The sequence below is a fragment of the Mobula hypostoma genome, chromosome 12, assembly GCF_963921235.1.
Source record: "Mobula hypostoma chromosome 12, sMobHyp1.1, whole genome shotgun sequence".
Classification (NCBI taxonomy): domain Eukaryota; kingdom Metazoa; phylum Chordata; class Chondrichthyes; order Myliobatiformes; family Myliobatidae; genus Mobula; species Mobula hypostoma.
The window spans coordinates 96,503,282-96,530,725 of NC_086108.1; the positions used below are offsets into that span (position 1 = coordinate 96,503,282).

Below are 27,444 nucleotides of genomic sequence, written 5' to 3' on the forward strand. Positions count from 1 at the left end.
CAAATAGGATGGATAAAGGGAATGCAGATGATGTTGTGTATTTGGACTTTCAGAAGGCCTTTGACGAGGGGCCACACACGACACTGCTTACCAAATTAAGAGCCCATGGTATTACAGGAAAGTTACTAACATGATTAGAGCATTGGCTGATTGGTAGGAGGCAGTGAGTGGAAATAAAAGTTTCCTTTTCTAGTTGGCTGCCAGTGACTAGTGGTGTTCTGCAAGGGTCGGTTTTGGGACCACTTCTTTTTATGCTGTATATAAGTGACTTAAATGATGGGATAGATGGCTTTGTTGCCAAGTTTGCAGATGATATGAAAACTGGTGGAGGGTCAGGTAGTGTTGAGGAAACAGGTAGGATGCAGAAGGACTTAGACAGTTAGGAGATTGGGCAAGAAAGAGGCAAATGAAATACAATGTTGGAAAATGCATGGTCACGCACTTTGGAAGTAGAAATAAATGTACCGATTATTTTCTAAATGGGGAGAAAATCCAGGAATCTGAGATGCAGAGGGACTTGGGAGTCCTTGTGCAGAACACCCTGAAGGTTAACTTGCAGGTTGAGTCAATGGTGAGGAAGGCAAATGCCATGATAGCATTCATTTCAAGAGGTCTAGAATACAAGAGCAAGGATGTGATGCTGAGGCTTTATAAGGCACTGGTGAGGCCTCACCTTGAGTATTGTGAACAGTTTCAGGCCCCTCATCTTAGAAAAGATGAGCTGGCATTGGAGAGGGTCCAGGGGAGGTTCACAAGGATGATTTCAGGAATGAAAGGGCTTATCATATGAGGAACGTTTGATGGCTCTGGGTCTGTACTCGCTGGCATTCAGAAGGATGAGGGAGGATCTAATTGAAACCTTTCAAATGTTGAAAGGCCTAGACAGAGTAGATGCAGAAAGGATGTTTCCCATGGTAGAAGAGTCTAGGACAAGAGGGCATAGTCTCAGGATAGAAGGGCGCCCTTTCAAAACAGAGACGCGGAGAAATTTCTTTAGCCAAAGGGTGGCGAATTTTGGAATTTGTTGCCACATGCAGCTGCGGAGGCCAGGTCGTTGGGCATAACTAAGGCAGAGATTGATGAGTTCTTGATTGAACATGACATCAAAGGTTACGGGGGGAAGGCCAGAAACTGGGGTTGAGGAGGAGATAGAAAAATAGGATCAGCCATGATTGAATGGTAGAGCAGACTTGATGGGCCAGATGGCCTAATTCTGCTCCTATGTCTTATGGTCTAAAAAGTGACACAACAGCGAGTATAAATCAGCGAGTTTGTTATGTTATGTCTCCTCTCTCACTGTGAAACGGGGATATCCTTTTTCCCCGATAGATAGATAGATAGATAGATAGATAGATATATATATATATATATATATATATAGAGAGAGAGAGAGAGAGAGATGTCAAATTACCAGGTGAACGAATAGTTTTTGGGGTACTGCAAGTCTGTATCTTTATTGACATTTTGCTGCATGCTTGAGTGCTCAATGGCTTTGGGGTTCTAACATTTAACTGCTATTCATTCTTTGGGGCACTCCTCCATTTTCATGGATGTTTGCGAAGAAAAAGAATTTCAGGATGTACATTGTATACATTTCTCCGACATTAAATGTACCTATTGTTGGTTTTTAAAAGCTTCCCAATCCTCTAACTTCCCACTAACTTTTGCTCTATTATATGCCCTCTCTTTGACTATTACGTTGCCTTTGACTTCTCTTGTTAGCCATGGTTCTGTCACCTTGCCTTTAGAATACTTCTTCCTCTTTGGGATATATATATTCTGTGCCTCCTGAATTGGTTTCAGAAAGTCCAGCCATTGCTGCTGCCCTTTTCCAATCAATTTTGGCCAGTTCCTCTCTCATGCTTCAGTAATTCCCTTTACTCCACTGTAATACTGATGCACCTGACTTCCGCTTCTCTTTCTCAAATTTCAGGGTGAACTTTATCATATTATGATCACTTGCCCCCAAGGGTTCTTTTACCTTAAGCTCTCTAATCAATTCTGGTTCATTCCACAACACTTTGGGTTCTCACTGCTGAAAAGCCACAATGCAGCAGCAGCTTCAAAATATTAGAAAAAAAAAATAGATTTCTGAAACAGCTGCAAAAAAAATTCTATGGACAAGCATGAGCTCCAACTTACTGCAGATGGCAAGCTTTTAATCAACAAAATCCCACTAAAGCCTTAGCTAAATTCCTGAAGAAATGCTAACTAATTTCATCATAGGACAAGAGGGAAAAACCTGAAAGTAAACATCTCAAGCCACTTCTTTCACCTCTAGAGGATTCATTAGTCTGTTGCAGGTTTTTCTGGGATTATGCCTTTCCATTTTTATTTTACATGGGATCGTGGTGCCACTGACCTTGACACACAACTCTAATAGCCTTGTGTTGCTTGCTAGATCCTTTCAGAGGGTAATTAAGAGGACTGGGAGTTTAGAATCACCAAAAAGGCAGACCTAAGAATAACAGTAAATGCCCTTCATTGAAAAATATCAATCAATCAGTTGGGCTTTCACAAGTCCCCTGGACACTATTAATGTTCTTCCTTTTATTTCCAGTCTGATATGGGATCTGAGCTCAGCTCCAAATCAACAGACCAACAATTACTATAATATAATGCTATACAGTAATCACATCCCATGGATAGCATGAAGAGACCGCAGAGAAAAATGCACAAGTTATTTGGATTTAGTTTTTAAAAGAATGCAGGATCAGTATTATTTATGCATCTTTGCAACAACCTAGTTGAGCATTACAAGGACTACTGAACAAAAATAGTTACCATACTATAAAATAAGCATATTTTAATGTTGCAAAAGGATCATATTAAATATCAAATTGCAATTATCTAAAATCAAAAGAAAACTAGAGATGCTGGAAATCTGAAAAGAATATGTTGGACATGTCCAAGTCAAAAAGCAACACCTGTGGAGGTTGAAACCAAGTTAATGCTTCAAGTAGGAACTGTTAGAACTTAACTCAGATTCTATATTCACAGATGTTCCTTGACCAAGCATTCCCTGCTTTAAAAAAAATGACAAAACTAGCTACACCATTAAAAGGGACAGAAAATGACCAGACACAAGCTTTCAAACAATTGTTTACATCCCGAAAATGATCGAAATTAATGAAGTTGATATGATAATTTTCATGTGCTCCAGACTTGAATATTTTCCTAGTGCGAAAGGATGGACTCCTGACCTTAGAATTCAAGCTCTGAGCTTGCATCTTACTGTCTACATGTGCTGTACTTCATCTGACTGTAACACTTTATTTTACACTCACTGTTTTACCTTACACTACCTCAATCAACTGTTGTAAGAAATTGTTCTATAACCTTGCAAGACAAGGTTTTCACTGTATCAATGTACATGTAACAATAATTAAACAAATTTACTCCCAATCAAAAATCAGATTCATCCTCAACAATTTTTAGTGACCAAATGAATCTGATTTCTTTATTTACTGGTCAACAACATGCTGACCAAACTCCAGTTCTACATTTGTAGTCATTTTAACATTTTGTCAATAGTTTGAAGAGTTAATCAATAAAAGGAGACAAAATGCTAAATAAGCCTTCCAAAATAAAATTATATCTTATAATCAGTATGAAAGTAATTACAAAATTGTTATAAATTGAAATGGAATACATTGAAGTAGAACAAGTATCTTGGCCAGTAAAGATACATAGATGGAATTGCAAAGACTTCAGAAGTGTTAACCATCCAAATTACTTGATGAAGGGTCTCGGCCCAATACGTTGACTGTTTGTTCATTCCCGTTGATGCTGCCTGACCTGCTGAGTTTCTCCAGCATTTTGTATGTGTTGCTCTACCTAACCTTTGGCAATATACTTTCAGTCAACATATAGAGGGTGCATTAAACAGGTCACCAATACTGTACAAATGTGAACTTGTAATGGACATTGAAATGAAAACTGGCTGACAGTTCTTTAACATAGTCAATTTGTGATAGATTAGCATCCATTTTTAAATTAATTTTCAGCATTTGGAAGTCATTAGTATGGTCAACATTTACCGCAAATCCTTAATTTCCCTCATGGCAGTGGTGAGTTACTTCCTTGAACTGCTGTAATCCTTTTGGGGAAAGTATTCTTACAATGCTTTGGGATAGGAAATTTCAAGATTTAGACCCAGCACTGAGTACAGACCTACAAAATGTCACGTTATGATTGTCCATGGCTGAGAAGTGAACCTGCAGGTGATGGTATTCCCATGTGCCTGCTGATGTTGTCTATGTTATTGGAAGCGGTTGTCAGTTTGGGAGGTGCTGTGAGAGTAACAAATAACTGCATGGACAAATAATTGCAATACATATTGTTTATAGTACAAGCTTCAACCACTCGGGGTGTCAATCAGGTAGGCCACTTTGCCCTCAATGGCCTTTGCTTTGAGTTCCTTGCAGTGCACTCATCCAGGGTGGTGTGGATTATTTCACCTGTAGAACCCAATAATATGCGTTGTAGATGATGGGAAAAGATTTGGGATGTCAGGAAGCAAGTCACTAGTCACAGGATACCAAGCCTGATCTGCTTATGGCTACAGCATTTTTTGGCTGGTCCGATTGAGTTTCTAGTCAATAGTGATCTACAGATATTGATAATGTGAGTGTACATTGATGGTAATACCAATAAGTATCAAAGGTAGATGGTTAGACACTTATTTGTCTGAGACTATCAATGCCTTCATCCCTGTTACTTAACAGATCATGACCAAATGTTGTCTAAGTCTTGTTGTATGCTTCATATGCTGATTTGCAAAACATTGTGCATCCTTTACCAAATCCCCTTACTGCTGATATATGACTGAAGGAAAGTCACTGATAAAGCAGCTAAAAATGGTTGAATCTCAGACACCGCCCTGAGGAATTCCTGCAATTCCAACAAAAGGCATTCAACCTGAAACATTAACTGTTTCTCTTCCCACAGATATGGCTTCTCGACATGAATATTTCCAGTATTTATCCTGCACTGATGTCCAGGGACTGCAAGGCTTTTGATTAAGGCTACTAAATAATAACATTTTTTCTTTTTTTTAATTCCTTATATGAAACCTATTTGTTATTTGTTATAGATGCTTTAGTTACACCAGATTCTGCCTGCGGCAAATTCAGTTAGAGTACTATCTTTCACAAGGCCCTGGATAGTCAGCAAGATCATTGTTTCTTCCACTCTGTTTCCTTGGGACATCAGCCAGACAAACCGTACAGTCTCAGTTGCTGCTGCAGGGCTCAGTTAACTAACTACAGGATAAGCAGAGTACTAAGTACAGGAGTTGGGATATTATTTTGAAATTGTGTAACATGCCGGTGAGGCCAAATTTGGTGTATGGTGTGCAGATCTCGTCATCTACCTACAGAATTATATCAATAAGATTGAAAGAGTACAGAAAAAATTTACAAAGATGTTACCAAGACTTCAGGACCTACGTTACAGGGAAAAATTGAATCTATTAGGACTTTTATCTCTGGAGTGTAGAAGAATGGGAGGAGATTTGATAGAGGTATGCAAAACTATGAGGTATTGATAGGGTTTTTCCCACTGAGATCGAGCAAGACAAGAACTGGAAGTCATAGGTTTAGAATGAAAGGTGAAATATTTAAGAGGAACTTGAGGGAACTTCTTCACTCAGAGGGTGGTGAAAGTATCCAATGAGTTGCCAGCCAAAGTGGTGGATATGGATTTGATTGCAACATTTAAGAGAAGTTTGGATCAGTGCATGAATGGGAGGGGTGTGGGGGGGCTATGGTCCAGGTGCGGGGTCAATGAAGCTAGGCAGAACAACAGTTCAGCATGGACTAGATGGGCTGTAGTGTTCTACGGGTACTATGTAACTTACATTTACTCACTCAACTATCATGCAAGCCTAATCTCTCAAAGTGAATTAGATTTGAAGACTTATTTCTGTGGTTTTGGAGACCAGAAGAAACAACTGAACTTCTACTGCATTATCCTAATTCTGGCAATATGTACATTAATAGCTGAATCAAACATTTGAAGTTTTTGATCTCCTTTCAATGAACAAGTTAATGTGAGCAAGTCACCAAGAAGCTTGCCAGTTTGCTAATGATACAAATTATAGGCTTGAAAAAAAAAGGGGAGAAATATCCTAGTAAAATAGCCCTCAAACAGAGGCATCTTTTTCCAGTATTGATTAATGTTTTCAATAGTCACTGTTAAGAGGTCAAGGTAGACTCAAAGTCAGCCAATAATTTTTCATGAATTTCTTTTGGTTCTTTGTTCACTGCAACAGAATTCTAAATGAAGGTCTATATGTAAACAAAAATCAAAAGTGCAAAAATTTTCAAAAAGCATTCAGTGTTCAAATCTAATTCTATTTGAGAGAGATTGGGCTGTCATGAGATGGAAGTGAATGTACTCAACAGACCAAAAAAACATCAGTATTTATCCTGAGTCTACTAATAGCCAATGAATTCTGCTGTAGAGCCTGAGTCAATAGAATTTATCTGGCTTCCATCTCAGGGATATAAAGTGAAAGAAAATGGTCTTACTGAAAAGTAGTACTCCATAATATGTGAGACTTGGCTGAACTGAGGCTTCACTGAGGCCAAGCTCCTTCCAGTCTGTCCAGGACCAATGAAGGAGAAAAGATTACCAGTCTTATAAGGTGTGCAAGTTAATCCTTCAAGTGAGAGGGAGGAAATTGAGAGAAACAGAAAAAATTTCTAATGTAATTTTGGTATTGATTTTTTACAACTTAGAGCAAACTATATGTATTTTTAGCCAAAGTAACATCCAGTAGCATTTTACTCTACACCTCGGGTTCTTCTATAACTAAAGGAGTGTGAGTGCATTTTTATTAAAATTACACCTCCATCTTTAGTCAAGTTAATTCTACAACTGAACAGAGAAACAATTATTTTAACAATTAATTATTGAATAAATCAGTTCAAAAAACCTTAATATAAACATAAATGATGTTTCCTATTATCAATTTAATCCAAAATTTCATTTACCTATTGGACAACAAAATTGTTGATTAGCTGTAATCGAATGGCAAATAAAATTTTGTCATGTTTTCTGCACCAACTATATGAGCAGTCAGATGAAGAGTTAAGTATATGAGTTGATACTGACCCAGCAACTGTCAGACACTGAAGTTCAGCAGCAATACGAACTGGATGGCTTGTGGGAATTAAATGTTTTAGTGCAAACTTCTCTACTTTACCCGACTTCAGTTGAGCAGTAGCCAAATAGACAGAACTGAATGTACCTGCAGAAGGACAAAAACAATAAATCTTCTTAAAAAAAAAACGTAATGACATCTTGTGGAAATATTCTGGTGCTAATCTTTCAGTACACAATTAGATACCAATAAATATTTTTTACTGTAGATAAAATACAAAAAGTAAAAATTATACACATCAGCAGCACATCAACACATATTTGGCATGCCGTATTAAAAAAAAGGAGAGATTTAAACTGCAGTTTACTGTGCTGGTGCCAAGGTATCTGATAGTTGCTTCCAGAAATAAAGCAGAAAAAGAAAAGCAGGTGGATTTTGTTAAAAACAATATACCTTAATGTAAATCATACTATAGAATGCAAATTAAAAGCTATCTGAATTCCTCCAGCAATAACAATGTTTCTTGTGTTCAGATGGAATAAAACTATCAATAGAAGCAAGTTATATTGAACTAAGGCAGTTCTATTTAACAACAAAGAAAAAAAGCTCATTGTTTACTGATGTCGAGAAGAAGCTGTACAGGTTCAAAACTAAATTAACATATAAAATTAGAGCTAAAATAAAAAAATACACTCATTCTGCCATTGGATGGCAGACCACACACTAAAATGCAGTCACTGAAACAAAAGAAATTTACAACAGTAAATGAAAATTTGATTCAATCAAGGAAAGAAAAATGTTACTTATTGCTTTTCAAAGTTCAAAGTAAATTTATTATCAAAGTAGATGTATGCCACCATATACAATCTCGGGAGCATACACACCAGATCCAAGAATCACAATAGAATCAATGGAAGACTGCACCCAACAGAATGGACCAACATTCAATGAGCAAAACAACAAACTGTGCAAATACAAAAAGAAAAATAAATAATAATAATAATAAATAAACAGTAAACATTGAGAACATGAGATGAAGAGTCCTTGAAAGTGAGGTCCATAGGTTGTGGGAACAATTCAGTGATGGGGCAAGTGAAGGCATCCCCTCTGGTTCAAGAACCAGAGCGTTGCAGGGTAATAACTAGTCCTGAACTTGGTGGTGTGGGTCCTAGGTTCCTGTATCTTCTTCCTGATAGCAGCAATGAGAATGGAACATGGCCTGGCTGGTGGCAGGAGGTCCCTGATGATGGATCCTGCTTTCCTGTGACAATGTTCCTTGTAGGTGCACACAATGCAGAGGAGAGCTTTATCTGTGATGGACTGGGTGATGCAACTGCTGTAGTTGGATATTACACAGTACTTCCCACCATGAACTTTCAAAATGTGATCACTCTTCTCATTGGGGAAACAAAAAAAATCCAATTCAACCAGTAAGATGTGAAGAATAGAAAAGTGATAAGGCCTGGATTTTTTTTAATGCATTTTTACTGTGGGACAAATATTGATTAGGACACTGAAACTGTAAGGAATGGTGAAAGAAGTCTTGAGTAGTGCTAAGAAACCACTAAAATTGTACAGATGTAATTGTAGTGTCTGAATATTAAAGACAGAGGCATTTTGGACCACACTTCTGTTTCACCAATCTCATTCACCAATAGTAATTCCATAGCCTCCTATGCCTTGCCACACATGTTACGAGTCTGTCTCCACCTCCCTCTCAGCCAGTGCACTCCAAAATATAACGACCGTGTACTAAAATTTCTTCCTTCTCTCACCTGTACCTAAAGACCAAGGTAACATGTTTGAACAACTGGCGTCCTGTTGCACTCACCTCAATAATAAGCAAATGCTTGGAGGCGGGTCAAGGACTATATCTGTAGCATGCTACCATCCACACTGGACCTCCCCCACAATTCACCTACCAACAACAAATTGACAGATGATGCAATAGCCACGGCTCTACACACCGTCCTTACACATCCGGAGAAGAAGATACTTATGTGAGAATACTGTTCTTGGACTACAGTTCAGCATTCAAAACCATAATTCCTTCCAAGCTTGACAAGAAGCACAGAGACCTCAGCCTTCACCCTATCTTGTGCATCTGGATCCTGGACTTCCTGTCAAATCGCCAGCAGGTAGTATGAGTGGGCTTCCTCACCTCTGCCCCTCTGACCTTCACACAGGTGCCCCCTCCTTTACTTCTCTGTATACCTGGGAACAACTTCACTGCCTCAGCAGAGGATTCAGGTGGATTTTGTCAGACCATTCACAGGCACAAATTTCTTGATAGTAATGGATACAGCTACAAAGTGGCCAGAACTGTACCCAATGGCTTCCATTGCAAACTTGCACACTGTTGATATGTTGAGAAATCTCTTCTCAAGAACTGATGCTCCAGGACACTCAGTGACAATGGACCAGTTTGTTGCAGAACAGTTTCAGTCATTACCGAAAATTAATGGAATAAGACATTATATCCGCTCTGTACCACTCAGCTACAAATGGCTTGATGGAAAGGTTTGTCCATAATCTAAATAACACACTGCAAGCCATGTCAGCAGAACATACTACACTGAATCAGAGGCTTGCCAATTTCCTCTTTGCATATTGTAATGCAGCGAACTCCACAACCAACAACTCACCAGCTATGCTGTTCCTGGGTCATCCCTTGACCTCACACTTGGATCTCCTTAAACCCAGTCTCAGAAGGATGATACAGAACAAACAGCTGAAGCAAATTGAGGGGTCCTCAAACAAGGAGGTTCAATGTTTCACTTCTTGTCAAGCAGTCCTAGCAAAGGACTACAGAGATGATCAAAAGTGGTTACTTGGTAAGATTAGGGACAGAACTGAACCACTCTCCTACACAGTGGAAATTGTGTCTCATGTCATTTGATGATCAGTTGAGGAGAGTAGAATCAATTGTCAGAGGAGAAAGGTATCCAGAGCTGTCAGAACCACTTCCTGAAGTCCTGGAGTGAACTCCTAGAACGTCCACGGAGGAGGTCCCAGAACCTGAGATTGTTTCACAGCTACAAGTCTCCCCTGCCAAGCAGAGTGATCCACCCCGCTCCCTTGTCAAGAAAGACAATATCCCATAAGAGTAAGAAATCCTCCACAGCAATTAAATCTTCAGGCCTGATTGGGACAATTTAAAATTGACTATGCTGTGGATGTCTATTTTGTATATCCCTCCTCCTTCTCTTTCTCCTGTTGCTCACGCTCCTCTCCTATCAGATTCCTTCCTCTCCAGCCCTTTACCTTTCCTTCCCACCTGGCTTCACCCATCACCTTCTAGCTATCCTCCTTCCCCTCCCCTCCCCTCACCTCTTTATTCCGGCATCTTCCCCCTTCCTTTCCAGTCCTGAAGAAAGATCTTGGCCCCAAACATTGACTTGTTTATTCATTTCCATAGATGTTGCCTGACCTGCTGAGTTGTAGCTAAGCAGGGAGGAGTGTAGTACATTCACTATTTCAGTAATATTGTAAATAAGCTTTATTAATTCATGTAAGTACATGAATGGCATTACGCCGCACATCATAAGTGAGCGCCTCACTAAAGAAAAACTAAGTAGACAAAACATATGCCGGCTCCTGTGTTTTTCTTTCAATTAGTTTCTGGAGTTATAAAACATAACGGGGAGGGAGCAGGGTCATTAACATCAAGCTCTGAATAACAGATATTGTTGAAGGATGGAAGACCATTTCTTAGACAAAGACAACTATAATAATTTCACGAGTGTTTGAAATTAAATCTGTTGTTCAGTCAGATGGTTTTCTGAAAGTACAAGAGTTGCCTTTAGTAAACAGTCTACAATGCAGGTTGAAGAGAATATGTCAATTCGAGACAAAATGGACTTGGACTGCACTACAACGATTTGCAATAAAATGCTGTTAACCATGCTCTTTTCTTGGCATATTTATTTAAAGATGGCCATGGGGATGGGATAATGGTGATGCCAGAATGAGTATTAGTATATCTAGATGTTGAGTATTCATCAGTTTCAAAAATTATATTACTGGTACAAGAATTTAAGACTGGCTATCCACAATTTCATCTGCATTGCACCGCCAGAACTGCATATTGAAATATTAAATTATCTGTTCTATTGGCATTTCATGATACATCAGGAAAAAAATATCATACTATGTTAGGTCTGTTTTCTTGATATGTCTGTCAGGGTCTCAGTAAATATGTCTGTAACTCTTCTACTAAAGCCTGATGCTGAATTACTTCACAAGGAAAACAGTTCCCATTAAAGGCCAAGAGCTAAAGAGAACGAGATTCACATCTCGGTATGCCAGAAAGCAATTAAAAGATATAAAGATCAATATATAAATATGCAAGGGGATCTGTTGTTTCCAAGTATTGGTAATGAAATTGTTTAAACATACCTTCACCAATTTTGTCTTCAATGGAAAAAAATTTTGATAGGTGTGGTACTGCTTCATAGAGTCTCTCGATATCCATTTTAATCTCCGCTTCAAAAAAAGTGGTTAAACTGTTATTGCAATACTCTGAAATATCAATTTAAAAATCTTAATCTTTTCAATGAGTTTTCTTTATATGGTAATCAGTCTAAATCTAAGAAAATAATGCAATGCAACTTTGACTTTAAAGCAGTTTTAATTTTAGACAGGTCATGTACTCATTAACATGAAAAGTTTAAACATACTGTAGAACAGGAACCAAACAGTAAAAGAATACTTATTGTAATGTCCAACACAATTTTAGGGCCTTACAATGACAGAATCAAACCTCCTAGAAATTCATTCCTCAGCCACTTCCAAAACACCTTTCCATTATATGCGAACAATGTGTTGACCCCTCATGGGTAAAGCACAGCAAGCTAAGATGCAGATTATCCATATCAATCCACAACGAAAAAGAAAAGTTCTTTAACAGTAACACTAACAATGTATTCTAGCCAAGAAACCACCAATGATATCCAAAGGGAAAAGGTGAGGTTAAAACAGTAAGGAACAGAAAGTTGGATTCAAATTTTTCACCAAAAGAAACTAGGTGTCATTTCATCTACCGAGATAATGGCCTATTTTGTAGCAGCCTCCAACCGAATGGACCGTTTTCCCACCTAAACAGACTTTTCTCTCTTGAATTTAAATCAAGGAACTTTGCTTCCTTTTGGATCCCAGTGATCTGCCCATGTACCAAAGGACAGAGCATGCACAAACAAATTTAGAAAAGGCATATGCAGACTTGAATTGAATTGAACTGAATTTAGTTTTTACATCCTTTACATACATGAGTAAAAATCCTTATTAAATCTCCATCTAAATGTGCAATCATAGTAATTTATAATTTATAATAAATAGAACAGTCAATGTAATATAGAGTACACTCAAGTCTGTGTGAGTTCATCAATTTAATAGCCTGGTGGAAGAAGCTGTCCCGGAGCCTGCTGGTCCTGGCTTTTATGTTGCGGTATCACTTCCTGGATGGTAGCAGCTGGAATAGATCGTGATTGGGATGGCTTGGGTCCCCAATGATCCTACGGGCCCTTTTTACACAACTGTCCTTGTAAATGTCCTGAATCATGGGAAGTTCACAACTACACACGCGCTGGGTCCGCACCACTCTCTGCAGAGTCCTGCAATTAAGGGAGGTACAGTTCCCATACCAGGCAGTGACGCAGCTGGTCAGGATGCTCTCAGTTGTGTCCCTGTAGAAAGTTCTTAGGGTTTGAGGGCCTATACCAAATCTCCTCAACCATCTGAGGTGAAAGAGGCGCTGTTGTGCCTTTTTCACCACACAGCTCGTGTGTACAGACTACGTAAGGTCCTCGGTGATGTTTGGATGGCACAGTGGTCTTGCAGTTGAGCACAACGCTATTACAGCTTGGGCCATTCTGGAGTTTGTGGAGTTCAATTCCAGTGCCATCTGTAAGGAGTATGTACGTTCTCCCCGTGAACTGCATGTGCTTCCTCTGGGCGCTCCAGTTTCCTCTCACAGTCCAAAGACACACCGGTTAGAAAGTTAATTGGTTATTGTAAATTGTCCTGTGATTAGACTACTGTTAAATAGGTGGATTGCTGGGCAGTGCAGCTTGTTGGGTTGGAAGGACTGCTCCATACTGATCTCTACTATAAGTAAGTAAACAGTGGGACTAAAGAAACCACAGTACTCATCAACTCTTCCATGTTATCTTTAGAGGACCCAGTTTTACATTTAGATGTTTAATGCAAGTACTCTTCAGTTGAAAGAGTATTATCAAATTGATACCTCCTTGAGTTGCATTGACCATATGTGATGACACATTGAAGAACTCCACATTTTTTATCTGTATATCAAGTAATTACAGCTATACTGATACAGTTGAGATTTCCATGATCTGCAAATGATGTCATGGATCTTTGTGTTTGCAATTCCCATTTTTTTTTTTTACCTTTCCAACCTTTGTATTCTGTAACTACCATCTTGGATATGACCGCCTGGGCCAAGAACCGATTCTAGGACATTGTACCATAGCAAGGTATTTAACTATATGAAGAGTAACAGGTGGGCTAGGGAGAAAGTAGGACCACTTAGAGACCAGCAGGGCCACCATGTCTCAAACCACAGGTGAGATCTTGAATGACTATTTCTCTTCAGTGTTTACCAAGAAGAAAATCATGATTGCTTTAGAAATAAGGGAAGTAAGTGCAGATGTTTCAGAGTGCATTCATATTGCCAGGGAATAGGTATTTACAGCTTTAAAGTACATAGAGGTGGATAAATCCACAGGACCTGACTGAATTTGTCTCAGACTTTGCGGGAGGCTAGAGAAGAAACTGCAGAGCTCCTTGCTGAGTTATCCGCTTCATCGTTAGCCACTGGTGAAGCTCCTGAATAGTGGAAGGTGGCTAATGTTGTTCCAATGTTTGAGCGTGGCAAGGACAAGCCAGGAGGTGCAGGGTGGTCAGCCATTCATCTGCTAAGGGGAAATTTATTGGAGGGAATTCTGAGAAACAGGATATACCAGCATCAACAAAATACAGTTAAGGGGAGTCAGTATAGCTTTGTGTTGGGAAATCGTAATTGACGAACATTTTAGAGTAACCAAAAAGGCAGATAAGAGTAGGGCAGTGGAGTGAGACTTCAGCAAGGCCACCAAAAAGGTCCCACATGGTAGGCTGGTCTAAGGAGGACAGATTCCATGGAATCCAGAGAGAATTAGTTAAGTGGATTTAAAAACTGGCTTGGAGGCAGGAAGCAGAGGGTAGTAGTTTAAGGTTGTTTATCAAAAAATAGAGGCCAGTGACTGGTGTTCTGTAGGGTCAGCACTGGGACTGATAATGTAAATAATTTGGAAACAAATACATAAGGTTTGATCAGTAAGTTTGTGGAGGACATGAAATTAGGAGCTATCGTTGATAGTGAAAAGAATCATCGTAGATTACAAGATCTTGATCAGTCAGGGAAGTGGACTGAGGAATGCCCAATGGATTTCGATAAAGAATTGAGGTGATGGAATTTTGGAAAGTCAAGCTAGTTTAGGATTTATATTGTGAATGGTGTTGCACTTGGGAGTATAACAGAACTGAGGAACCTAGAAATATAAAAGCAGTTTGTTGAAAACAGTATCACAGGTAGACAGGCTGGTGAAAGTGGTGTTTAGCATGCTGGCCTTCATTACTCAGGACAAGGAGGATAGGAATAGGGGCGTAGTTTTGCAGTTGTACAAGTCATTGATGAGGCTGCTCTTGCAGTACTATGTACAGTTTGGTCACACTTATATGGTAAAGACATGGTTATGTTGGAACCAGTGCAGAAAAGATTTGCAAGGAATTTTTTGGGGAGAGATACAGCACAGTAACAAGCCTTTCCACACCAATAAGCCCACGCCACACATTACAAGCATGTGACAAATTAACCTACTAATCTGTACGTCTTTGGAAGGTGGGAGGAAACTAGAGGACCTGGAGGAAACCCATGAGTCACATGGAAAACGTATAAACTCCTTTCAGACGGCGGCAGAATTGAACCCGGATCGCTGGTGCAGTAAGAGTTATGCTAACGGTTATGCTACTGTGCCTCCTAAATTTGGATGTTGCCAGTCTGAATTATTGAGAAAGGCTGGCCAGCCCAAGTCTTTATTCCTTAGAGTGTAGTATAATGAGAATGAGGGGTTACCTTCTGGAGGTTTATAAAATCATAAGGGGCATATAGATAAGGTGAATGAAAGTTGTTTCGCCAGGGTAGGGAAGTCCATAACTAAGATGGAGCATAGATTTAGGGTAAAGCAGGAAATGATTTAAAAGCATCTAAGAGGCAACTTCGTCCATACAGAGGATAATGAGGGTAGAGCTGCAGAGAAAATTGTTGAGGCAGATGCAACAGTATCATTTAAGGAGCACTTCGATTGGTACATGTAGGGGCAAGACTTAGAGGGATGTGGGCTGAACATAGTAAATTGTGATTAGCTGGGTGGGCACTTGTTGGGCCACAGGGTCTGATTCTGTGCTGTACTGCTCTATGACTCTATAATTTCAGAAAAAAAATTTATTCATGTGTAAGTCTCTGTTCAGGGAACATGGTATCATTTTAAAAAATGGCTATCGAGAAGAGGTCATTGACATTTGCAAAGCGATACTTGTCCTTCAATGGCATGTTGTATTTCTGTAGTTCATTCAGAAATTGCTCCACAAAATATCTATTCAAGATGTCTTCAGCTAGACCACTTCCTCCCAGATCTTTAATGTCAGCTCTGTTCTTTTATAGTCCATCATAGCATTTGTTGAGGATATTTGAATCAAGTAGCCAGCAGTGACTGAACTCAGCTCTCATTCTGTGAGTTACTTGACCAGAAATTGGTCCCACAGGATGCTTCAATGAAGGTTCATTTGGAATTTAAAGTTGCTTTCTATCTCAACTGAACTTCAATGTATGCACCTATGGAGTTTAAACCAACTTCAATGGCATTTCCACATTGGAAGTACATTACTGTACCTGACTTAAATCATCTCAACTTCATGTCCTTCATATTTCAGGATTACCATGTCCAAAAGATTCATGGGTGACTTTAGACACATTACATTGTAATTATTCCCTTGATGTGAAGAACATCTTATGGATTTCATATATGAATACATCAGGGTTTTATTTACACACCTGCTGTTTTCAAATGACTTAATTTTTTATTCATAGATTAACAATCTGTACAATCTCTCTACCCTTAACTGCTTTTTGTGACTTGAAACTCATGCTTTCGGTCAACAAAAATATCAACTTCTTTCGCTCTCCTTGCACGTTGTGAGATCTGATTAACTCAAGTATTTTCTGATTTTAGATAGATTCAGTGGTGTTAGAAAGTTTGTGAATCGTGTAGAATTTTCTCCATTTCTGCATAAATATAACCTAAAGTGTGATCAGATCTGTGCGCAAGTCCTAAAACTAGGTAAAAAGAACCAAATTAAATAAATAACACAAAAAACATTATACTTGTTCATTTTTTCATTCAGAAAAATGATCCAGTATTATATGTATTTGTTGGAAAAAGTATGTGAACCTTTGCTTTCAGTAACTGGTGTGACTGCCCCCCCCACCCCTGCCGTACAGCAATAACTTCAACCAAACGTTTCCAGTAACTGTTGATCAGTACTGCACATCGGCTTTGAGGAATTTTAGGCCATTCCTCCTTACAAAACTGCTTCAACTCTGGGATGTTGGTGGGCTTCCTCATATGAACCGCTTGCTTCAAATCCTCCCACGAAATTTCTATAGGATTAAGGTTAGGACTTTGACTCCTCCATTCTAAAACACATATTCTCTTCTTTTTACACCATTCTGATATTGATTTACTCTTGTCTTTCAGATCATTGTCTTGTTGCATTATCCAGCTTCTATTAAGCTTCAGGTGATGGACTGCTACCTTGACATTCTCCTGTAAAATGCTTTGATACGATTTTGAATTCATTGTTTCCTCAACAATTGCAAGCTGTCCAGGCCCTGAGGCAGCAAAGCAGCTCCAAACAATGATTCTCCTTCCATCATGGTTCACAGCTGGGATGAGGTTTTGGTGTTGGTGTGCAATGCCTTTTTTCCTTCGAACATAGCAATGTGCATTTCTGCCAAAAGGTTCAAGTTTTGTCTCGTCTGTCCACAGAATATTGTTCCCAGAAGCATTGTAAAACATCCAAGTGGTCTTTTGCAAACTTGAGATATACGGCGATGTTTTTTTTTGGAGAGTAGTGGTTCCCACAGTGGTGTCTTTCCATGGGCGCCATTCTGTTCAGTGTTTTTCTTATAGTGGACACATGAACGGAGAATTTAACAAATTTTAGAGATTTCTTTTGGTCTTTTTGCTGTTACCCTTGGGTTCTTTTTCACTTCCTTCAGCATTGCACATTATGCTCTTGATGTGATCTTTACAGGATGCCCACTCCTAGGGAGAATAGCAACAGTACCAAGTTTCATCAATTTATAGACAATTTCTCTACTGTGGACTGACCTCTACAATTCTTCTTCCAAGGTCCTCTGAAAGTTGTTTTGATCAAGGCACAGTGCACATAAACAGATCCTTTCTTAGAACTGAAGACTCTGTTAGTAACCTGACTTTGTGTCTTTTTTATAGGGCAGGTCACCTCAACCTATACCTCCAATTTCATCTCATTGATTGGAACACCTGACTCCAAATAGCTTTTGTAGAAAGCATTACCCCAGAGGTTCACATATTTTTTCCAACAAATACATGTAATATTGGATCATTTTTCCAAATTAATAAACAAATATAATGTTTTTGTGTTATTTATGAAATTGGGTTCTCTTCATCTAGTTTTAGGACTTACGTGAAGATTTGATCACATTTTAGGTCACACTTCAGCAGAAATAGAGAAAATTCTACAGCGTTCACAAACTTTCTAGCATCACTGTAGATTCTTTATTGATCCCAAATGAAATTACAGTGTCACAGTAGCATTATAAGTGCACAGATATACAACTATTTTAAGAGAAGAAAGAATATAAAATAAGTTACCTCAAGCAGTCTAACAGGAAGGGATCTTCACTTCCCCAGCTATAGGTTGTCTCATTATGGCCGAGGGCAAGAATGACCTCACATAGTACTCTTTGGAGTAGCACAGTTGTCTTGTCTTAGTCTATTACTAAAAGTGCTCTTCTAAAAGTGCCAAAGTAAGATACAGAGGGTGAGAAACATTGTCCAGAATTGCCAGGATTTTCCCAAGGGTCATTTGTTCTACCACAGCTTCCAGTTGACTCCAATAACAGAGCCAGCCTTTCTAATCAGCTTATTGAGCCCGTTGGCATCACCTGTGCTGATGCCACTGCCCCAGCACACCACCGCATAGGAAGTTGTACTAGTGACAACAGACTGGTAGAACATGTGAAGGAGAGGCCTGCATACTCCAAAGGACCTCAGTCTCCTCAGGAAGTAGAGGCGATTCTGGCCCTTCTTGTACACAGCCTCTCTGTTGGTGATCCACTCAAGTCTGTCATCCAGGTGTATCCCCAGGTACTTGTACGTCCTCACCACATCCACATCCTCACCATCAATAGTAACAGGGACCAGTGCAGGCTTAGTCTTCCTAAAGTCTATCACCATCTCCTTTGTCTTACAGATGTTGAGCTGCAGATGATTCAATTTGCACCATTTGACAAAGTCCTCTGCTAGGGCCCGGTCGGTATTCATCTTCCTGTCCTCCTTTTATAGACCAAAATTGCTGAGTCATCAGAGAGTTTCTGCAGATGACATGACTCAGTGTTGTATCTAAAGTCCAAGTTATAGACAATAGATGCAGCAGTAGGCCATTCAGCCCTTCGAGCCAGCACCACCATTCACTGTGATCATGGCTGATCATCCACAATCAGAACCCTTTTCCTGCCTTCGCCCCATATCTCTTCACTCCGCTATCTTTAAGAGCTCTATCTAACTCTTTTTTGAAAGAATCCAGAGAATTGGCCTCCACTGCCTTCTGAGGCAAAGCATTCCACAGAACTACAAACCTCTGTGTGAAAAAGCTTTTCCTCAACTCCGTTCTAAATTGTCTACCCCTTATTCTTAAACTGTGGCCTCTGGTTCTGGACTCCACCAACATCGGGAACATGTTTCCTGACTCTAATGTGTCCAATCCTTTAATAATCTTATATGTTTCAATCAGATCCCCTCTCATCCTTCTAAATTCCAGTGTATACAACCCCAGTCGCTCCAATCTTTCAACATATGACAGACCCTCCATCCTGGGAATTAACCTCATGAACCTACGCTGCACTCCCTCAATAACTAGAACGTCCTTCCTCAAACTTGGAGACAAAAATTCTACACAATATTCCGGGTGTGGTCTCACCAGGGCCCTGTACAACTGCAGAAGGACCTCTTTGCTCCTATACTCAATTCCCCTTGTTATGAAGGCCAGCATGCCATTAGCTTTCTTCACTGCCTGCTGTACCTGCATGCTTACTTTCAGTGACTGGTGACCAAGGACCTAGATCTCGTTGTACTTTCCCTTTACCGAACTTGACACCATTCAGATAGTAATCGGCCTTCCTGTTCTTGCCACCAAAGTGGCTAACCTCACATTTATCCACATTAAACTGCATCTGTCCACTCACCCAACCTGTCCAAGTCACCCCGCATTCTCATAACATCCTCCTCACATTTCACACTGCCACCCAGCTTTGTGTCATCTGCAAATTTGCTAATGTTACTTTTAATACAGGATAAACAGGAAGGAAGCCAATACAGAAATATTATTTCTGATTTCAAGAATCTTTAGTTTTTTTTACAACATCACTTGCCACAGTAAATACCAAATAAACATCCTCATGGTGCCCTGCTCAGTCCAATCATCTGGTTTTGTGCTTTAATGTAAATTGAAAGACATCAAAGAATCCGAAAGCAGAAGAAATAACTTACTTGCAAGTTTGTAAACACGTTTGTTTTCTTTACCAGAATCATTCTTCGGTTGTCCATTTTGATGCAAACTGAAAGAATCATTTGATAAGCTTTCCAAGGTTGCCATCATGGTAGCCTTCTGCAAAAAAAAAGCAAAGCATATTGACAATTAGAAACAAATGGATCAACACAGAAGGAAACCAGAATTGCTCTTTTAAAGTCTTGGACAGTTTTACACCATAGGAGGATCTATGTTCCAGTCAGAGACCCTGAAAGAACAATTAATTTTCTCAGGATGAGGCTTTCCATTCCAGAACAATGGAGAAGTCCTCCTTCAAAGAAAAGGGCTTCCCTTTCTCCACCATCAACACTGCCCTCAACCACAACTCTTCCATTTCACTTGTCTGCTCTCACCCTACCCTCCTGCCACCCTACCAGGAATAGGGTTCCTCTTGTCCTCACCTAGCAACCACCAGCCTCCATGTCCAGCACAAAATTCTCTACAACTTCCGCCATCTCCAAAAGGATCCCACCACCAAGCACATCTTTCCCTCCTCTCCACTTTCTGCCTTCCACAGTGATTGCTCTGTGTGTGACTCTCTTGTCCATTCATCTCTCCCCATTGAGTTTCTTTCTGGCACTTATCCTTGCGAGCAGAACAAGTATTACACTTGCCCCTACACCTCCTCCCTCACTAGCATTCAGGACCCCAAACAGTCCTTCCAGGTGAGGCGACACTTCATTTCTGAGTCTGTTGGGGTCATATACTGTGTCCGGTGCTCCCTGTGTGGTCTCCTGTATATCGGTGAGACCCAACGTAGATTGAGAGACCGCTTTGCCGAGCACCTGAGCTCCGTCCACCAGAAAAAGCAAGATCTCCCAGCAGCCACCTATTTTAATTCCACTTCCCATTCCCAATCTGATACGTCTATCCACGGCCTCTTCTACTGTTGTGATGAGGCCACACTTAGGTTGGAGGAACAACATGACCGGGAAGCCTCCAACCTGAAGGCATAAACATCGATTTCTCGAATTTCCGGTAAAGCCCTCCCCACCTCTCCTTCACTATTCCCCATGCTCTTTTCCCTCTCTCACCTTTATCTCTTTGCCTGCCCATCGCCTCCGTCTGGTGCTCCTCCCCCTTTTCTTTCTTCCATGGCCTTCTGTCCTCTCCTACCAGACTTCCCCTTCTCCAGCCCTGTATCTCCTTCACCAATCAACTTCCCAGCTCTTTAATTCATCTCTCCTCTTTCAGGTCTCACCCATCACCTTGTGTTTCTCTCTCCCCTCCTGCACCTTTTAAATCTACTCCTCAGCTCTTTTTCTCCAGGCCTGCCGAAAGGTCTTGGACCGAAACGTTGACTGTACTCTTTTCCATAGATACTGCCTGGTCTGCTGAGATCCTCCAGCATTTTGTATGTGTTGCTTGGATTTCCAGCATATGCAGATTTTCTCTTGTTTGTAATTCATGCTGCCCCACACATTCCTCTTCTCTCTTCCCATGAGCAGCATTAATTTTCCAATGATTCTGAAAGTCATTTATTCAGAAACGTGTTGAATTCTTACATATTTAAAATTTTGCTACTGTGTCTAGGAAGAATATTTTCACATAGCAGAGGATACATTAACTGCTGAAGTTCACCCTCACCAATTTTGGTTTGGAAAAAGAACAGAAACAACACCACTAAAGATAAAGAATAGTATAATTCCATTGATCATTTTCCATTCAATTTGATTTTTAATTTCCCTTATCATTCACGTGGCAATAACTTTATGAATAGGAGGATCTAAGAGAATGGAGACAAAATGCACCAAACAGCATTAGGCTGCAATCAAAGTTTCTCAAGGTTATTTTTCCACAAGCATACAACTACTTCACCTACTTATTGCTTACATACAATCTGACAGATGGAAGAGCATATCTGAATCAATTCTTAGCAGTAAAACCTTTAGGACTGTTGAACACTCCATCTGGCTCGCATTGTTGCAAGTTTATATTCAAAAGAGCTACTGACATACGATCACCATAATCCAGAGTAAAAATTGTGGGGCTCTCCATGATCCGTGTGTGTTGACAAGAACAAGAAAATGAAATCAAATCTAAACTACTCTGTCAGCACAAAATAACTCTGGTTCATTAATTAATGCATTCAAAACCACAGTTCAAACCCACCAATGTCATAATCTCACTCAGAAGCCACAGGATAACTGGTTTAGGAAATGGAGAATGTCATCAAGTTTGCTCTAGGCATATTATTGATATATGTACATAGGCATGTATATTATGCATGCGGAATATAGCAGAGAATATAATATAGTATAGTAGTGAAAATGACGCACTCATTCTACCCAAGCACCGTGGCTGAAATTCCCACAAGTCCTAATTACAGCATTTGTTGTGAAACAAAAATCAAGATTTGGGATAACTGAACAGCCTTCAAAAACGGCAACAGTGCAACATATCTCCTCTACATTCCTTGGGAAATGATCCAAATCCTCAAAACCCATGAGAAGTTTTCCTTCAAGACCAAAAAACAACAGAAGCATTGCACATTCTCAACACTTAACTTTTGCCTTCCTATACCATCTCTGAACAATTTTCTTTGGCAAGAAACTAGGTTGAATGCGTGCCAATGAAAAGAAAGAACTTCTTAAGCAACTTTTTTTTTCTAAAACAAAATAAACTTGCCTTCATCTACTCTGCTTTGGACATGTTTGATTAAAGAAATCTTGAACAAAAAAAAACTACCACATATCATAAGGAAATGCAGTGACTTAAGACACCAGTATGTATGTATGGTTTTTCTTGGAGTGGTACACCAGTTCAGCTCTCAACATCCCTTGAAAAAAAATCATAAGAATTAAAATCGACAGGGACAAGGAAGCTGGTGCAAGCTGAGTAATGGAAACGTAGCTGAGCAATACTAGAAAATTCCAGCATGGGGAAAAGACTAGAGTCAGGTCAGAACAAAAGTAATGCAAAAGGATAAACTTAAAAAGATCCTTCAGTTGAAAGAAGAGGATCAGAGGAGCATAAATTGATGACAAAAGAGCTGCAGTTGAATCAGAATCAGGTTTATTATCACTGGCATGTGATGTGAAATCTGTTAACTTAGCAGCAGCAGTTCAATGTAATACATAATCTAGCAGAGAGAAAAAATAATAAATAAAATAAAAATAATAATAAGTAAATCAATTACGTATATTGAATAGATTTGCAAAATGTGCAAAAACAGAAATACTGTATATTAAAAAAAAGTGAGTTAGTGTCCAAAGATGCAATGTTCGTTTAGGAATCAGATGGCAGAGGGGAAGAAGCTGTTCCTGAATCACTGAGTAGGTGCCTTCAGGCTTCTGTACCTCCTACCTGATGGTAACAGTGAGAAAAGGGCATGCCCTGGGTGCTGGAGGTCCTTAATAATAGATGCTGCCTTTCTGAGACACCGCTCCCTGAAGATGTCCTGGGTACTTTGTAGGCTAGTACCCAAGATGGAGCCAACTAAATTTACAACCTTCTGCAGCTTCTTTTGGTCCTGTACAGTAGCCCCTCCATACCAGACAGTGCTCCATACCTGTCAGAATGCTCTCCACAGTACAACTATAGGAGTTTTTGAGTGTATTTGTTGACATGCCAAATCTCTTCAAACTCCTAATGAAGTATAGCCACTGTCTTGCCTTCTTTTATAACTACATCGATATGTTGGGACCAGGTTAGATCCTCAAGAGATCTTGACACCCAGGAACTTGAAGCTGCTCACTCTCTCCACTTCTGATCCCTCTATGAGGACTGGTATGCTTTCCTTCGTCTTACCCTTCCTTAAGTCTACAATCAGCTCTTTCATCTTACTGGCGCTGAGTGCCAGTTTGTTGCTGTGACACCACTCCACTAGTTGGCATATCTCACTCCTGTACACCCTCTCATCACCATCTGAGATTCTACCAACAATGGTTGTATTGTCAGCAAATTTATAGATGGTATTTGAGCTATGCCTAGCCAAAGTCATGTGTATATAGAGAGTAGAGCAATGGGCTAAGCACGCACCCGAGGTGTGCCAGTGTTCATCATCAGCGAGGAGGATATGTTATCACCAATTGAATGAGAGTATAAGCACAGATTAATTCTAGTTTCTTCTTTCGTTCATTCTTCTTCAATGAAGTATTTTGAATAATTCTACCAAAAATACAGATGGAAAAGAATGGATCACAGCAGGAGTTAAACCACACACATTGGATCTTGGCAACAGGTTCATACACAAGTTTAATTAAAATGCTGCACATCAGATAGCTATCTATATTTCTAGAGAAATTACTACATAGAAAAAGTTGGCATAGAACAGTGGACACCATATCAGTGACATGAGGGTGAGTGAAAGAGGAACAGGGACAAGATTGGGCAAATACGGTCACCAATGATTCCTTTAAGAGAGGAATGAAGAAACCTACAGAGGGGGCACTTTGGAGACCAAAACCAAAGTGAACTGAAGAACAAGAAAAATAAGAATTGAGGAAAGACAAAGCCAGAAGATGCAGTGAACAGCACGATGGGCTGTCTCAGAACAAAAGTGAAATTATGAGTCTTAGAAATCCATCAACTAAGATTATAAGAAACCACTAAATTAATACACGGTTCACAAATCAATTCAAGTGTACGGGTTTAGAAAGATCTGTGTATACATATGAATGTACAAAACAATTAAAAGACCATCAAATCTATACTCAGCCAAATAGAATAGAATCAGTGACATACAATGTGAAGTTAGCTTTGTGGCCCCAGAACAGTGTAAAGACAAAAAAAAACAATCAACTATAAAAATAAACAGTACAATGAAAGGAATAACCAAGTAACATTCATGGCTTCGTGGACTGGTTTGAAAATCTAACGCCAGAGGGAAAGATGAAGTTTCTAAATCAGAGTGTGGGTTTTCAGACTCTTATACCTCCTCCATGATCATAGGAAAAAGAGGGCTTGGTACAGAGGGTGAGGGTCCTCAATGATAAATGCTGCCATCTGTCCCTTCAAGATGTCAGCAACTGTGGGGAGGCTTGTAACCGTAATAGAACTGGCTGAATCTACAACACTCTGCAGTCTCTTGCAATTCTATGCATTGGAGGATACATACCAGGAGGTGATGCAACTAGTCAGAATGCTCTCCGTTGTACATCTGTAGAAATTTTTAGTCTTCAGTGATATACCAAATCTCCCCAAACTCCTAACGAAGCCTCCTTTGGGATTGAATTGGTGTGTTGAGTCCAGGATAGGTCCTCTGAGATGCGTTAATATTACTTTATTTTTGTGTGTGACACATGTACTGTGTCCTGCAAACTAGTCCCAGAGGAACCTTGTTTTGCTTAGCTGTGTACATGTGCATGGCTGAATACAATAAATTTGAACTGGCTTTTTCTCCTTGAATAATGATCCACTTTCCCTGGCTTTATTTGTTACCTTGAAAATGTATAAGCGAGTGACATGAACAAGCCAGTATTTCTTTAGCCAAGTACATAAAAAGCAACTTGTTCTCATTACACGGCACCTTATGCATATAGTACCTTTTAAGTCACCTACCATAGTTCCCTGCAGCACTTCTGTAGCACATGAACAGCTTTTTAATTACACTTTTACCAATCTTTCCTCAGCTTTAACGTCTCCTTTTATGACACCTGGACAGGTAAATGGAGCTCAGAAAAATAGAGGGCTATGGGTAATCTTAGGTAATTTCTGAGGTAAGGACATGTTTGGCACAGCTTTATGGGCTGAAGGGCCTGTATTGTGCTGTTGGTTTTATACTTTATTGTTGCCAAACAATTGCTTCTAGAATGTACAATCATCACAGCGATATTCGATTCTGTGCTTCACTCTCCTTGGATTACAAATATTAAATATTAAAAATATTAAAAATAGTAAAAATTAGTAAATATTAAAAATTTAAATTATAAATCATAAATAGAAAATAGAAAAATGGAAAGTAAGGTAGTGCAAAAAAAAACCGAGAGGCAGGTCCGGATATTTGGAGGGTACTTAGGGTACGGCCCAGATCCGGGTCAGGATCTGTTCAGCAGTCTTATCACAGTTGGAAAGAAGCTGTTCCCAAATCTGGCCGTACAAGTCTTCAACCTCCTGAGCCTTCTCCCGGAGGGAAGGGGGAAGAAAAGTGTGTTGGCTGGGTGGGTCGTGTCCTTGATTATCCTGGCAGCACTGCTCCGACAGCGTGCAGTGTAAAGTGAGTCCATGGACGGAAGATTGGTTTGTGTGATGTGCTGCGCCGTGTTCACGATCTTCTGCAGCTTCTTTCGGTCTTGGACAGGACAACTTCCATACCAGGTTGTGATGCACCCTACAAGAATGCTTTCTACAGTGCATGTATAAAAATTAGTGAGGGTTTTAGGGGACAGGCCAAATTTCCTTAGTTTTCTCAGAAAGTAAAGGCGCTGTTGGGCCTTCTTGGTGGTGAACTCTGCTTAGTCGGACCAAGTCAGGTCATTTGTGATAATAGACAATAGAAGCAGGAGTAGGCCATTTGGCCTTTCCAGCCAGAACCGCCATTCACTGTGATCATGGCTGATCATCCACAATCAGTATCCAGTTCCTGCCTTATCCCCATAACCTTTGATTCCACTATCTTTAAGAGCTCTATCCATCTCTTTTTTGAAAGCATCCAGAGACTTGGCCTCCACAGCCTTCTGGGGCAGAGCATTCCATATATCCACCACTCTCTGGGTGAAAAAGTTTTTCCTCAACTCCGTTCTAAATGGACTACCCCTTATTCTTAAACTGTGGCTTCTGGTTCTGGACTCAACCATCAGCGGGAATATGCTTCCTGCCTCCAGCGTGTCCAATCCCTTAATAATCTTATATGTTTCAATCAGATCCCCTCTCATCCTTCTAAATTCCAGAGCATACAAGCCCAGTCGCTCCAATCTTTCGACATATGACAGTCCCGCCATCCCGGGAATTAACCTTGTGAACCTACGCTACACTCCCTCAATAGCAAGAATGTCCTTTCTCAAGTTTGGAGACCACAGCTGTACACAGTACTCCAGGTGTGGTCTCACCAGGGCCCTGTACAGCTGCAGAAGGACCTCTTTGCTCTTATACTCAATTCCCCTTGTTATAAAGGCCAGCATGCCATTAGCTTTCTTCACTGCCTGATGTACTTGCATGCTTGCTTTCAGTGACTGATGTACAAGAACACCTAGATCTCGTTGTGCTTCCCCTTTTCCTAACTTGACTCCATTTAGATAATAATCTGCCTTCCCGTTCTTACCACCAAAGTGTATAACCTCACATTTATCCACATTAAACTGCATCTGCCATGCATCTGCCCACTCACCCAGCCTGTCCAAGTCACCCTGCATTCTCATAACATCCTCCTCACATTTCACACTGCCACCCAGCTTTGTGTCATTGGCAGATTTGCTAATGTTACTTTTAATTCCCTCATCTAAATCATTATATATTGTAAACAGCTGCGGTCCCACTGGTCACCG

At 40.0% G+C, this 27,444-nt stretch overlaps 1 protein-coding gene across 1 annotated transcript in view; it reads right to left on the reverse strand.

Moving 5' to 3' along the window:
• cdc7 (cell division cycle 7 homolog (S. cerevisiae)) overlaps nucleotides 1-27,444 on the reverse strand; it is a 99,354-nt gene that overhangs the window by 52,479 nt on the left and 19,431 nt on the right. Inside the window, exons 2-4 of the mRNA XM_063065047.1 lie at nucleotides 19,981-20,098; nucleotides 11,507-11,593; nucleotides 7,120-7,255 (exon numbers count right to left, since the gene is read on the reverse strand). Of these exons, the coding sequence (XP_062921117.1) occupies nucleotides 7,120-7,255; nucleotides 11,507-11,593; nucleotides 19,981-20,089 (332 nt within the window). The 5' untranslated portion in view covers nucleotides 20,090-20,098. The remainder of the gene's footprint in view (nucleotides 1-7,119; nucleotides 7,256-11,506; nucleotides 11,594-19,980; nucleotides 20,099-27,444) is intronic.